The 13301-nt window shown below is 46.5% G+C and overlaps 1 protein-coding gene across 12 annotated transcripts in view; it reads right to left on the bottom strand.

Moving 5' to 3' along the window:
- Positions 1-13301, bottom strand: part of NLRC5 (NLR family CARD domain containing 5) — a 95023-nt gene that overhangs the window by 56620 nt on the left and 25102 nt on the right. For 11 of the 12 annotated variants that reach the window (XM_024747353.1, XM_024747349.1, XM_024747354.1 and 8 more), the window contains exons 2-5: positions 9791-9902; positions 6307-6614; positions 5446-5505; positions 1111-1179 (exon numbers count right to left, since the gene is read on the bottom strand). In XM_024747353.1, the coding sequence (XP_024603121.1) occupies positions 1111-1179; positions 5446-5505; positions 6307-6614; positions 9791-9810 (457 nt within the window). In that variant the 5' untranslated portion in view covers positions 9811-9902. Of the gene's footprint in view, positions 1-1110; positions 1180-5445; positions 5506-6306; positions 6615-9790; positions 9903-13301 lie in introns of those variants that run through there. The other variant, XM_024747360.1, reaches the window with a different exon arrangement.

Raw genomic sequence — 13301 nt, 5'->3', positions numbered from 1 at the left:
GGAGCCTGTAGCCTTGGTCATGTACATATGGGGATGGGGGACGGCAAGAGCACACAGGTGCTCTTATGCCCCCCAAATTCCTAGAATTAATTGGCTCTACAGAAGCACAGGCTCTGACAGCCATTTACACAGGGAAGTAGGAATGGGGAAGTGTGGACCACGGCTCTATTTGTTTTGCAACAATGTAAGTGGTATAAAGTTTTCAGTGAGATGGGGGAGGGGAAAGGGGGGCACTTCCTTTGCAATATCTTATTGGAACAAGCTTTCACTGTGATATCGAAGCAACCTGCCTGCGGCCCCCATCCCCACAGTGTTTTAGCTGTGTGATGCCCACGATGACCACTAACACCCTGTGGGCCCAGGCACTGGACAATAGGAACCGCGGAAGCTGGTCAATAGTCAATACCTACATTGCCGGGTGTTGACTTTAATTGCTGGGTCATTTGGGAGATCTTGGGTGGCCCAGGGGAGGGCCCGGGGCCACTGTTGGGGGACACTGGATACCCCTGCTGGGGGGCGCCTGACATAGTGTCCTATTTTATACAGATATGAATCCTCTGACCAGCTGTGAATCCTCTGGCTATGCCCCATGGGGCTGGGTTTCCCAGCTGGTGGGACAACTGGTGGAGAATGACAGAAGTTTCTGTCCCAGCCTGAGCGGTCCACAGCAGCCCCCATGTCTTCCCAGGGGCCCCCAAGGCTTTTGCCTTGCTATCCAGCTCAGTCCTAAACTGGCCAATGGGAGCCCAGTTCTGAGGTCATGCTGTTTACATCCCTGGAGCTCCCTCAACCCTGAGGACATGGGAGTATCCCCAGAAAAGCCTGGATGGTGAAGCTGCAACCTGCTGGGATGCTTTGAGCTCCTTCAGCTGAGCCGTCTCTGGAGAAGCCCCGCTGTGGCCCACCGGGCAAGGTGCTTCCTTGCCAGACCTAGCTCTCTCCTCTGCCCACCCAGGACCTCCTCTTCTTCCCTCCTGGGAGCTTGGAAGACAAGAGTCAGGGGGCCCATGACTGGAAGCCTGTCATCAGGGGACAGAGTCCAGGATCTGTGTCCTTGCCCCAAGGCAATCCAATCCAGTGTTCGGGTCCCCCCCACACCTTGGTACCCACCTTGCTCCTGCTTCTTGAACTGCTTTGGGCGAGGTGAGGACCCACAGCTCTGATGAGGCTGCTTGAGGCCTGGAAAGAATGAAGGAAGGAGTAAAGGGTGAGGTCTGGGGGCCTGGGCTGAGGGGGTAGCCAGCACCTTCAGGGAGCTCCATTCCACAGACAGGCAGCAGCCAGACAAGTATATCCACGCGCAGGGACTGAGTGAAGGCAGACGGCAGGCAAAGGCTGCACCAGCATCAGTTCCTGTTTGCAGAGGGGTCCCAGGCCCAAGTGAGAGGGCTGGAGGCTCTGGGCCTGGGCATCTCCCAGCCCAGAATGCAGGAAGCAGGGCCCACAGCCAACAGCCTCAAGCACTAAATGGCTTGGAAAGCACCCAGCTCTGGGCACTGCTGGTTGGAAAAGTGGAGCTTCCATGAGGCTTCGTCAGGCCTATGCCCTCCCTCCTGTACCAGTGTGTTTTATCCCCTTTATTTCACATCTTCCAAATTTCCTCACTTCTCTTACTAGTTTCATGAGCTCTTGTCTGTTTGCATGGATTTTCAAGAGTTGCTTTAATACCTTTCAGAAGAGGTTGGGAAAGGAAGAAGGAGAACAAGAAGGAAGGGGAGACAGAAAGGAGGGGAGGAAGAAAGAAAGAGGGCTATGGAAGAATTTTAAGAAGTAAAGCAGGACACTCCTACAGCCAGGCACTGGTGATCAATCAGAACAGCCGCTGGAGCAGGTCTCTTGCCCCGCCAGGTGTTAAACTTTTAGATGCTGGTCTGCAGGGAAACCCAGGGGTCCCGAAGAGGGGCTGGAATCAGTGTAAGATATATTTGGGGGCACTGAGGGGCTTGCAGGATCTTAGTTCCCCGACCAGGGATTGGACCTGGGCCCTCGGCAGTGACAGCACTGAGTCCTAACCACTGGAACACCAAGGAATTCCCTTGTATTTCAATATTTTAACGAGTCTTTTACTAATAACGGACTCACTAGCTAAATATCAACCAGGCCTGGTCACAGCCAGGTGACAAGTATTCCAGCTCAGTGATAAGGGACAGAGGGACAAGGTATCAAACAGTTTTGATTTATTGGGGAGCTAGGATTACGGGATGGATGTTTTCTGTTATAGCCATGCACAGATATAAGTAAAAAGTCAATATTTCTATAGAAATAAAGGTTCTGAAACCACAGCAAACATCATACTTAATGGTCAAAGACGGAAAGCTTTTCCTCTAAGATCAGGAACAAGGGAAGGATGCCTGCATTCACCACTTCAACTCAACACAGAACTGGCAGCTCTAGCCAGAGCAATTATGCCAGAAAAAGAAATAAAAGGCATCCAAATTGGAAAAAAGAAGTCAAGTTATCTCTGTTTGCAGATGATCAGATCTTATATGCAGAAAACCCCAAAGACAGCCACAAAAAAGCTGTTAGAACTAATAAATGAATTCAGCAAAGTAGCAGGATATAAAGTCAACACACAAAAGTCAGTTACCCCCAATAAAGATGTTAAAAAAAAAAGTCAGTTACATTTCTATACATGAACAATGAACAATCTGAAAAGAAAATGACCAAACGAATTCCATCTACAGTAGTATCAAAAAGAACAAAATACTTAGGAATTAACTTAATCAAGGACGTGAAAGATTTGTACAATGAAAACTACAGAATGTTGCTGAAAGAAATTAAAGAAGACATAAATAAATGAAACACATGTTCGTGAACTGGAAGACTTAATAATGTTGAAAATTTCAATATTACCCAAAGGGATCTACAGATTCAATGCAATCTCTATTACAATCCCAATGCCTTTTTTTGCAGAAATAGAGCCCATTCTAAAATTCATGTGGAATCTCAAGGGACCCCAAATGGTCAAAACAATCCCGAAAAGGAACAAAACTGGAGGATTCACACTTCCTGATTTCAAAACTTACTACAAAGCTACAATAATCAAAAACAGTGTGGTATCGGCATAAAGACAGACATAAAGACCAATGGAATAGAATAGACAGCCCAGAAATAAACCCTCACATATATGGTCAAGTGATTTTTGACAAGGGTGCCAAGACCATTCAGTGGGGGAAAGGACAGTCTTTTAAACAAATGGTGCTGGGAAAACTGGATATCCACATGCAAAGGAATAAAGTTGGACTCTTACCTAACACCAAATACAAAACCTAACTCCCAGTGGATCAAGGGCCTAAATGTAAGACCTAAAACAATAAAACTCTTAGAAGCAAACATAAGATGAAAGTGTACGACACCGGGACTGACAATTATTTCTTGGAGATGACACCAAAGGCACAGACATCAAAAGAATAAATAGAAAAATTGGACTTCATAAAAATTTTTAAAATCATACATCACAAGACCCTACCCACAGAGTAAAAAGGCAACCCACAGAATAGGAGAAAATATTTGCAAAACATATATCTGATAAGGGATTAATATCCATAATATAGACAGAACTCCTAAAACTCCACAACAAAAAACAAAAGAAGCCAATTCAAAATGGGCAAAGGACTTGAACAGACATTTCTCCAAAAAAGATATATGAATGGCCAATAAGCACATGAAAAGGCGCTCAACATCACTAATCATTGGGACTTCCCTGGTGGGCCAGTGGGTAAGACTTCGTACTCCCAATGCAGGGGGCCCGGGTTCGATCCCTGGTCGGGGAACTATGTCCCGCATGCCACAACTAAGAGTCTGCACACCACAACTAAAGACCCTGCACGCTGCAACTAAAGATCCCGCATACCACAAATAAGACCCAGTGCAACATAAATAAATAAATAAATAAATAAAAATTTTAAAATCACTAATAATTAGGGAAATGCTAATCAAAACTACAATGAGATACCACCTCACACCCATTAGGATGGCAACTATCAAAAAAACAGAAGGGCTTCCCTGGTGGCGCAGTGGTTGAGAGTCCGCCTGCCGATGCAGGGAACACGGGCTCGTGTCCCGGTCTGGGAAGATCCCACATGCCGCGGCTGGGCCTGTGAGCCATGGCCGCTGAGCCTGCGCGTCCAGAGCCTGTGCTCCGCAACGGGAGAGGCCACAACAGTGAGAGGCCCGCGTACCGCGAAAAAAAAAAAACAAAAAAAAAAAACAAACAAAAAAAAAACAGAAAACAAAAAGTGCTGGTGAGGATGTGGAGAAACTGGAACCCTTGTGCAGTGCTGGTAGGAATGTAAAATGGTGAAGCTTCTGTGGAAAACACTGTGGAGGTGTCTCAAAAAATTAAAAATAGCGTTGATATATGACCCTGGATCCTGGATATATATTCAAAAGAATTGAAGCAGGGTCTTGAAGAGATATTTGTTTACCCATATTCATAGTCACATTATTCACAATAGCTAAAATATGGAAACAACCCAAGAGTCCACCGAAGGATGAATGGATAAGCAAAATGTCATTTACACATACAGTGGAATATTAGTCTTAAAAAGGAAGGAAATTCTGACTCTTGCTACAACACGGATGAACCTTGAGGACATTACGCTAAGCGAAATAAGCCCGTCAAAAAGGACAAATATTGTATGATTCCACTTATACAACGTACTTAGAGTAGCTAAAGTCATAGAGAGAAAAAGTAAATGGTGGTTACCAGGGGCTGGGGGAGGGCCGAATGGAGGGTTATTGTTTAATGGGTAGAGTTTGCTTTACGAGATGAAAAGAATTATGGAGATGGATGGTGGCGGTGGCGTGATGATGTGAGTGTATTTAATACACTGAAATATACACTCAAAAGTAGTCATGATGGTAAATTTGATTCCATGTAACTTACCACAGTAAAAAGAAAAACAAAAGAAAGATTCTGAACAGAGTGTGGCCTATGAATCAGTGAGGCGGACCATCTGATCGCTGAGCTCACTGCGCTCCGTCAGAAAATCAGTCAGAGGCTCCCTGGGTGTGGACGGCAGTTTGTGGGTTAGTGTCAGGCCTGCAGGTGTCTGAATGGTGAGGGGCCTGAGTCTGTGGGGCTGGAGCACGAGGCCCTGAGGCTTGGGGACAGGGAAGTGAGAACGGGCTTCCCCTAGTGAAACCAGGGAGGGGATTCTGGCAGTGGTCAAGGGCTGACAACTTCAGACTCTCCCAGGAGGCTCCGGGTTAGACTCCTGGGAACATGTATCAGGACAGGCCAAAGCCTTGAGGGGCAGAGAGGGGGTGCGGGTGACGCTGGGAGTCGTGATGAGGGACCTGGGAAGCGTGCAGATGGGTCCAAGGATGAGGAGGCTGGTTTATGGGAAACGGCTGTGACCAGCCACCACCAGCCTGCTCTGGGTTTGAGGTGAGGACTTCACGTGCTCACCCCCACTCCCACTCCCCAGCCCCAGGCCTTACCAGGGTGGAGCTGAGGGTCTGGTTGGCTTTCCTCGCCAATGTCCAGCTGCCTGGGGAAGCCTGGAAGAGGGGAGGAGATAATATGCTATGGGCATGTGCTAGGATGCCCTGGGACCAGCTCTGGCCCCATGTCTGGCTCGGGGCTCATCCCTCAGGGTGGGTTCCCAGCAAGGGAGAAATCTACACTCAGTGATCTGTGGAGGGCACAGCTGGTGGTGAGCCTTGAAGGCAGCTGGGGGCACACACGTGTGCACATCTAAAGGTTTGTGCACATACAGGTATGCGTGTGCACACACACGCGTTTAGGCCTGCTTGTGTGCATGCACGTATGTGTGTATCCACGCGTGTGTACACTGTGCCTCCCCGCCTGCCCCGCACTCTGCCTTGTAGAGTTCTTAAGTTCTCACTTTCTCTCCAAGAACACTGTCACCCCTCACTGTTCTGTGCTTCCCCACGGTGCTGTGTAAATAGAAAGAGCCCCAGAAACGTTCGCTGGACAGAACAGAGTTCAGTCAGCCCGCACAGAAGCAGTAGTCCGAGGGCTCTCTCTCTGACTTTCTGACTGCATTGCGAAAAGAAACCTCTTGGGTGTTACAGGCTATTTGGAATTTCCTGGCAGGAAGAAGTCACGTGGTCCTTTCTCTCTGTGCATCCTGCCTTTCTGGGCAACTGGAGTGGTACAAGGTGGAAGGAGGAGTCTTCCAGGTCCCCAGTGGATTTGGTGGTGTTAGGGCATTTGCTCCGGTAGGTGCGCAGAAACATGGAATTTTGTTCCCGGTTTGGCCATGCTGTCTCTGAGCCAGACAGGTAATGGCCTCGCCTGGGCCTCTCTGGCTCCCCACTTCTCACGGCCACTCTTACCATCTCCGTGGCCCCAAATGCTCAGCAACGGCACCTCCAGGTCCAGTGGTATGTCCAGCTCCATGCACACGCAGTGGATGAACTCCTGCCAGGTGCTCTGACCCTGGGTGTGCAGTTTGCTGAGTTGTTGGATGACCCTCTGTGTGGGGTCTGGGGACTGGTCCCCGGAACCCAGGTCCATGTTGGGGAGGAAGAACTTCACCTTGGCGCTCAGCCATTCTGGGTCTTTGCTGAGCAGCCTCACGAGACATCTGCACAGGTTCTCGGTGCCCAGCTGGAGGCTGATGGGGTCCGTGAGCAGCCCGGCCCTGCAGGGACCAGGTAGGCAGGTGAGCTGGAGGACAACTCAGCTTGGGGGAAGCCAAGAGGGGAAGTCACAAACACCCCCTACATCTGAGGGGAAGAGAAGAGACAGACACAGAAGACAAAGAAGTGGCCTCTCCGTGAAGTCTCAATGCCATTGCCCAGAGCTCGGTCCCAGAAATTAATCTCCTTCTTCTGCATCCTTTGCAAAATTAATCTGTGCCTATGTGTTGCCTCTGGAATGGTCTAGTTCATCCCCCGTGGATAATGCCCTGACGATGCTTTAACTCATTCTTGTTTCCACGGACCCATTTGTGCTGCTCTCTGTGTGAGCTAAGCTCATGGCAGAGACAACTAGCTGTCCCCCAAAATCTGTTCTTCCCTCTTCCTTAGTACTAGAACCCCTGAATATTCCCTGGTCATCTGGAATAGACTATATTTCTCAGCCTCCCTTGTAGTTAGATGTATCCATGTAATTAAATTTGGGCCAATGGGATGTAGGTGGAAATGTTGTATATCATTCTTTGTTTCTTCCTGTTGGGTGGAATGCCGATGTGATGACTGAAACTTGGGCAGCCATGTTGGATTATGAGGTAGAAGCCAGTACCGAGGAAGACAGAGGGTAAAGCTTTCCTGCCCTGGACTCTCTGACTTTGAATTTCTATTACGTGACAAGGAAATACATTTCTATTCTGTGTAAACCCCTGTTGCTTGGGCCTTTCTGCTATTCACAGTGAAATATAATCCTAGCTAATACAGACCATCTCCTCTCTCTCTCTAAGCAAATTCTCCCCTTCTAAACTGGAACTCTCAAACAACCTGCTGGTAGGAGTACTAATATAAGGCAAGGGACACATGTAGTGAAAGCCTAAAAAGTCTGTAGGCCCTTTGATTCAGCAATTCCATTTCTAACACTCTAGCCTTAGGAAACAATCATGGAGGTACACAGAATTTTTAGTTACAAAGCTGTGCACTGCAGGATTATTTTTAATAGTTAAAAATTGGAAGCAAAAATAAATAAATAAATAAAAGGGCTTCCCTGGTGGCGCAGTGGTTGAGAGTCGGCCTGCCGATGCAGGGGACACCGGGTTTGTGCCCCAGTCCGGGAAGATCCCACATGCCGCGGAGCGGCTGGGCCCGTGCGCCATGGCCGCTGATCCTGCGTGTCCGGAGCCTGTGCTCCGCAACGGGAGAGGCTACAACAGTGAGAGGCCCACGTACCGCAAAAAAATAAAATTAAATTAAAAAATAAAAAAAATAAAAAATTGGAAGCAACCTAAATATCCAACAGTGGGAGATTAACTAACTGGTTATCCATAATACAGTGGAATATACTATAACATTTCCAAATGTACTTTCTGGTACTATTTCCTTAATAATAGAGGCAAACACTCAGAAAACACTTACTATGTGTTAGGCACTGTTTTACGTGCTTTATGTGTCTCATCTAATTATCACAATTCCAGAGACTCCACTTCTAACTCTGAAAAAGGTAGGAGGCCTGCCCAGGGTCCAGCCATACCAACTCCCAGAGGCTGGGGCAAAGACCATGTGTCCTGGGGTTCAGACCCCAGCTTCTCCCTTGACCCTCAGCAGAGGCCTACTGGGCACATGTCCCCAGCCCCTCTGGTCACCCTTCCCCAACTAAACTAACAGCAACAACTCCTTGCTCAGGCACAGGGCTTTAGAATTCATGAAACATGCTCACATCTATGGCATGGGCAGGGATCACCATCCCCACTGAAGAGATGGAAAGACTAAGCCAAGGAAGGGTAAAGGACATGCCCAAGGTCATCATACAAGTCCATGGCAGAGCCAGGCTCAGAACTGAGATTTCTTACCTCTCAGGCCAGTAAATTTCCAAGGCTTGAGATCCCTAGGTGGCACCAGACAAGGGCTAATCCCTGCCCTTTGTGTGATCTTGGCACAAGGATGTGAACATGGCCTAGGGCACAGTTTCTTTTCTGGGCTATAATGTCCAAAATCATATGGCCCATAAAGAAATCATCCAGGGCAGCAAGGTGCCAGGCAGAAGTGAGGAGTGCCTGGATGGTATAATTTCTGGGAAAGTCCTTCAAATTCAACTTTCCCCTCTAGACAGTCTAACACGATGCCATTGTTTCCACCATGAGTGCTCTATCCTCTGGGGGTAAGACCTTAAGCTCTTTAAAAATAACCATCCCTGGAAGAAAAAGCACATTATATTATTATTGGTCATTGTGAAAGTCTGTGGGAAATAGCCTTGGAGACAGAGGTTCATAGTAGAAAGAGCCTCAGCCCCAGAGTTAGGAGACGGGTGTGCCTGTCCCAGCTCTGTAACTAATTCTCTGTTCACAGAATTGGGCTGTTCACAGATACTCTCTTTCTAGGCCTTTGGTTGGATTGCATCTCCCTGCCCCTTTGAAACTGGGTATGGCCACGAAACTTGCATTGGCAATGAAATATGCTAAAGAATGACCCACGTCATGTCTGTGCAGAAGTTCACCTTGTTCTCTCTTCTCCTCTAACACAGTGGCCAGCAGTTCCAGATCTCGGCTGTTCCTTTAGCCTGGGTCCGGAAAAGAGGATAATGTGGACTAGAGGCCCCAGTCGATTCATATTAGACAAGAACTGAGACCAGGAAATAACTTATGTTGTCATAAGCCACGGGGACTTTGGAGGTTGTTTGTTACTGCAGCATAACTAGCTTATCTTAACTGATACACTCTTTTTTCTTTTTTTTTTGCGGTACGCGGGCCTCTCACTGTTGCGGCCTCTCCCGTCGCGGAGCACAGGCTCCGGACGCACAGGCCCAGCGGCCGTGGCTCACGGGCCCAGCCGCTCCGCGGCATGTGGGATCTTCCCCGACCGGGGCACGAACCCGCGTCCCCTGCATCAGCAGGCGGACCCTCAACCACTGCGCCACCAGGGAAGCCCTGATACACTCTTAATATGAGCAAATCTCTTCTCTGTCAGGGCCTTGGTCACACCATCCATGCAAAGGGTAGATGCTGACGCAGGTCCTTGCTGACGTTCTGTGTCTGCTGATTCTCACTCTCATGCTGAAGGGTGACTAAGGGTAACTTTGCTATCTTGGGGGCAGTCCAGGGAGCAGTAGGGTGCAGTCTTGGCAGTAGGAGGGTGGGGGATGAAGGAGTGGATGGGAGGGAAAGAGAGGAGGCAAAGGGGAATGATCACCTACCTGGCTTCCTGGTTCATCATAGATGTTCTAGGATGTCCACAGAGAGGGTCTCATGGGTTCCTGGGCCAAGTTCCTGAGCTGGATTTTCAGGTTCTTTCCATAGGACAGGCCCCTAAGAGAGAGGAGACAGTGCACGCTCCCCACCATTATTCCAAGTTCCAAGAGGAATTCTGTAAAGAAGGCACTGACCCCTATACCCCTGACACCGCGGAGGACAGAGACCCAGAAACAGGCTCTCGTCTTCAGGTACAGATCTTCTTCTTCCCCAACCAAGATTCTTTTTGTCCCTGGACTGTTCACAGCCCAGCCCTCCCTGGTGTCACCTCCCGCCGTATCTGGCCCAGAGGATGCCCCTCTTCCTCTTCCAACTTGAACATTCCCCTTACAGTGACTAGTGACGTCACTGCAGGCTCCTCAAATTCAGCAGACTTATTACAGCTAATTTATTGGATGAAAATGGAATAATCCTTACCACAGATGTCAGCTTCCTTTCCTAATAAAACTCCAAAGAGGTTAGAATGTGCAGTCTTCTCTCTCAATACGTCATGAAGAAGTTTTTAAATAATCAAGAGCAAACATTCTTCTTAATGAGAAAACCCAGAGGCATCGATCACTGTCTCACCAAGAGGACAATAAAATGATGCTCTGATATTTTATAATAACTATAAATGGAGCATAACCTTTAAAAATTGTGAATCCTTATGTTGTACACATGTAACTTACGTAACATTGTACATCAACTATATCTCAATAAAAAATAAAATAAAATGATGCTCTGGCACAAATGCCTACGTAATACAGCTTTAGAGATCTCATGTAACAATGATATTGAATAGAGAAGAAAAAAGATGGCTAAAAAGTACACGGAAGAACGGAAGAAAGGCAAAATATGAGAGTAGCATGCGCTGATTATCTCCGAAGTATGAGGAATGTAACAACAAAGTTCCAGACTTTAGATCAATCCACACCAAGAGGGCACATTCTATAGAGAGCCCAGAAATAAACCCACACACCTATGGTCAATTAATCTTTGACAAAGGAGGCAAAAATATACAATGGGGAAAAGATGGTCTCTTCAGCAAGTGGTGCTGGGAAAGTTGGACAGCTGCATGTAAATCAATGAAGTTAGAACACACCCTCACACCATACACAACAATAAACTCAATGGCTTAAAGACTTAAATATAAGACATGACACCATAAAACTCTTAGAAGAAAATATAGGCAAAACACTCTCTGACATAAATCGTACCAATGTTCTTAGGTCAGTCTCCCAAGGCAAGAGAAATAAAAGCAAAAATAAACAAATGGGACCTAATCAAACTTACAAGCTTTTGTACTGCAAAGGAAACTGTAAACAAAACAAAAAGACAACCTACGGACTGGGAGAAAATATTTGCAAATAATGTGACGGACAAGGGCTTAATTTCCAAAACATACAAATATCTCATACAACTCAATAATAAAAAAATGAAAAATGCAATCAAAAAATGGGCAGAAGACCTAAATAGACATTTCTCCAAATAAGATACACAGATGGGCAATAGGCACATGAAAAGATGCTCAACATTGTTAATTATTAGAGAAATGCAAATCAAAACTACAATGAGGTACCACCTCACATCGGTCAGCATGGCCCGCATTAAAAAGTCTATGAATGCTGGAGAGGGTGTGGAGAAAAGGGAACCCGCCTACACTGTTGTAAACTGGTGCAGCCACTATGGAGAACAATATGGAGGTTCCTCAAAAAGCTAAAAATAGAATTGCCATATGATCCAGCAATCCCACTCCTAGGCATATACCCAGACAAAACTATAATTCGAAAAGATACATGCACCCCTATGTTCATAGCAGCACTATTCACAATAGCCAAGACATGGAAACAACCTAAATGTCCATCAACAGATGAATGGATAAGGAAGAAGTGGTGTACATATATATATATATATACACACACATACACACACATATATATATGTATATATACACACACACACAATGGAATACTACACAGCCATAAAAGAGAATGAAACGGTGTCATTTGCAGCAACATGAATGCAACTAGAGATTATCATACTAAGTGGAGTAGGTCAGAAAGAGGAAGACAAATACCATATGATATCACTTGACAGTTACTCAAATGACTCAAATGAACTTATCTACAAAACAGACTCACAGAGAACAGACTTGTGGTTGTTATAGCAGAAATTAACACAACATTGTAAATCAACTACACTTCATAAAATAAATTTTTAAAAAGGAGAGCATATTCTAATATAACAGAGATAAGTGCTGTAGTTAGAAACAAGGAAAAAAAAAAACACGGCCTGCTGAAGAGCTACTGAGGTAATAATGGTTTTTTTAAAAAGAAAACTGTCAAATTCTAACAGAAGAAATGGAGAGAAGCATGAGAAAATTGAAATAAAGCCTTGCTATGGACTGAATGTTTGTGTTCCCCCCAGACTTATATGACGAAGCGTAAATCTGCAGTGTGACAGTATTTGGAGATGGAGCCTTTGAGAGGTAATTAGGTCATTAGGATGCAGCCCTCGTGATGGGTTTGTGCCCTTATAAGAAAAGGCAGGAGAGGGCTTCCCTGGTGGCGCAGTGGTTGAGGGTCCGCCTGCCGATGCAGGGGACACGGGTTTGTGCCCCGGTCTGGGAAGATCCCACATGCCGCGGGGCGGCTGGGCCCGTGATCTATGGCCGCTGAGCCTGCGCGTCGGGAGCCTGACGCGCCTGACAACAAGAGAGGCCACAACAGTGAGAGACCCGCGTACCGCAAAAAAAAAACAAAAAGAAAAGAAAAGGCAGGAGAGATGTGCTTCCTCTCTCTGCTCACTGCCACAAGAGGAGGATAAAGGGAGGAAGCAGCCATCTGCAAATCAAGAAGAGGGTCCTCACTGGGCACCGGATCTGCTGGCACCTTGATCTTGGACTTCCCAGCCTCCAGAACTGTGAGAAATAAATGTGTGTTGTGTAAGCCACCCAGTCTATGGTATTCTGTTAAGACTGCCAGAACCGCTTTAACAGACTAAGACAAGCCTGCCTGTGACTACAGAAAGTGAAAGGAAAAACCCCTCTAAGTTAATAGGCGTATTTAAGGCAATGCCTTAAATATATTACAGTAGGATACTTGTGAGAACTTGGTAAAATTATAATAATGGTCTTTTAGACAAAAAATGGCAGATATGACAAGTGTTTGTATGCCTTAACTATTTCATAATAAACATTTTGAATTAGAATTAGATAAAAAGAAAAAAACCGAAGGCAATTATATCAAAGACTATTCATTGGGAGAGGCAGGCAATAATGGAGAGGCTTCCAAACAAAGGCATTTTATAAAGTAACTGTCATTAAAACTTTATGGTACCAGGCGCTTCCCTGGTGGTGCAGTGGTTAAGAATCCACCTGCCAATGCAGGGGACACGGGTTCGAGCCATGGTCCGGGAAGATCCCACATGCTGTGGAGCAACTAAGCCCGTGTGCCACAACTACTGAGCCCGTGTGCC

Source organism: Neophocaena asiaeorientalis, unplaced genomic scaffold (genome assembly GCF_003031525.2).
Source record: "Neophocaena asiaeorientalis asiaeorientalis breed wild unplaced genomic scaffold, Neophocaena_asiaeorientalis_V1.1 scaffold438, whole genome shotgun sequence".
Lineage (NCBI taxonomy): Eukaryota > Metazoa > Chordata > Mammalia > Artiodactyla > Phocoenidae > Neophocaena > Neophocaena asiaeorientalis.
The sequence above is the reverse complement of the archived record's forward strand: the minus strand, read 5'-3'. Positions and strand labels throughout refer to the sequence as shown.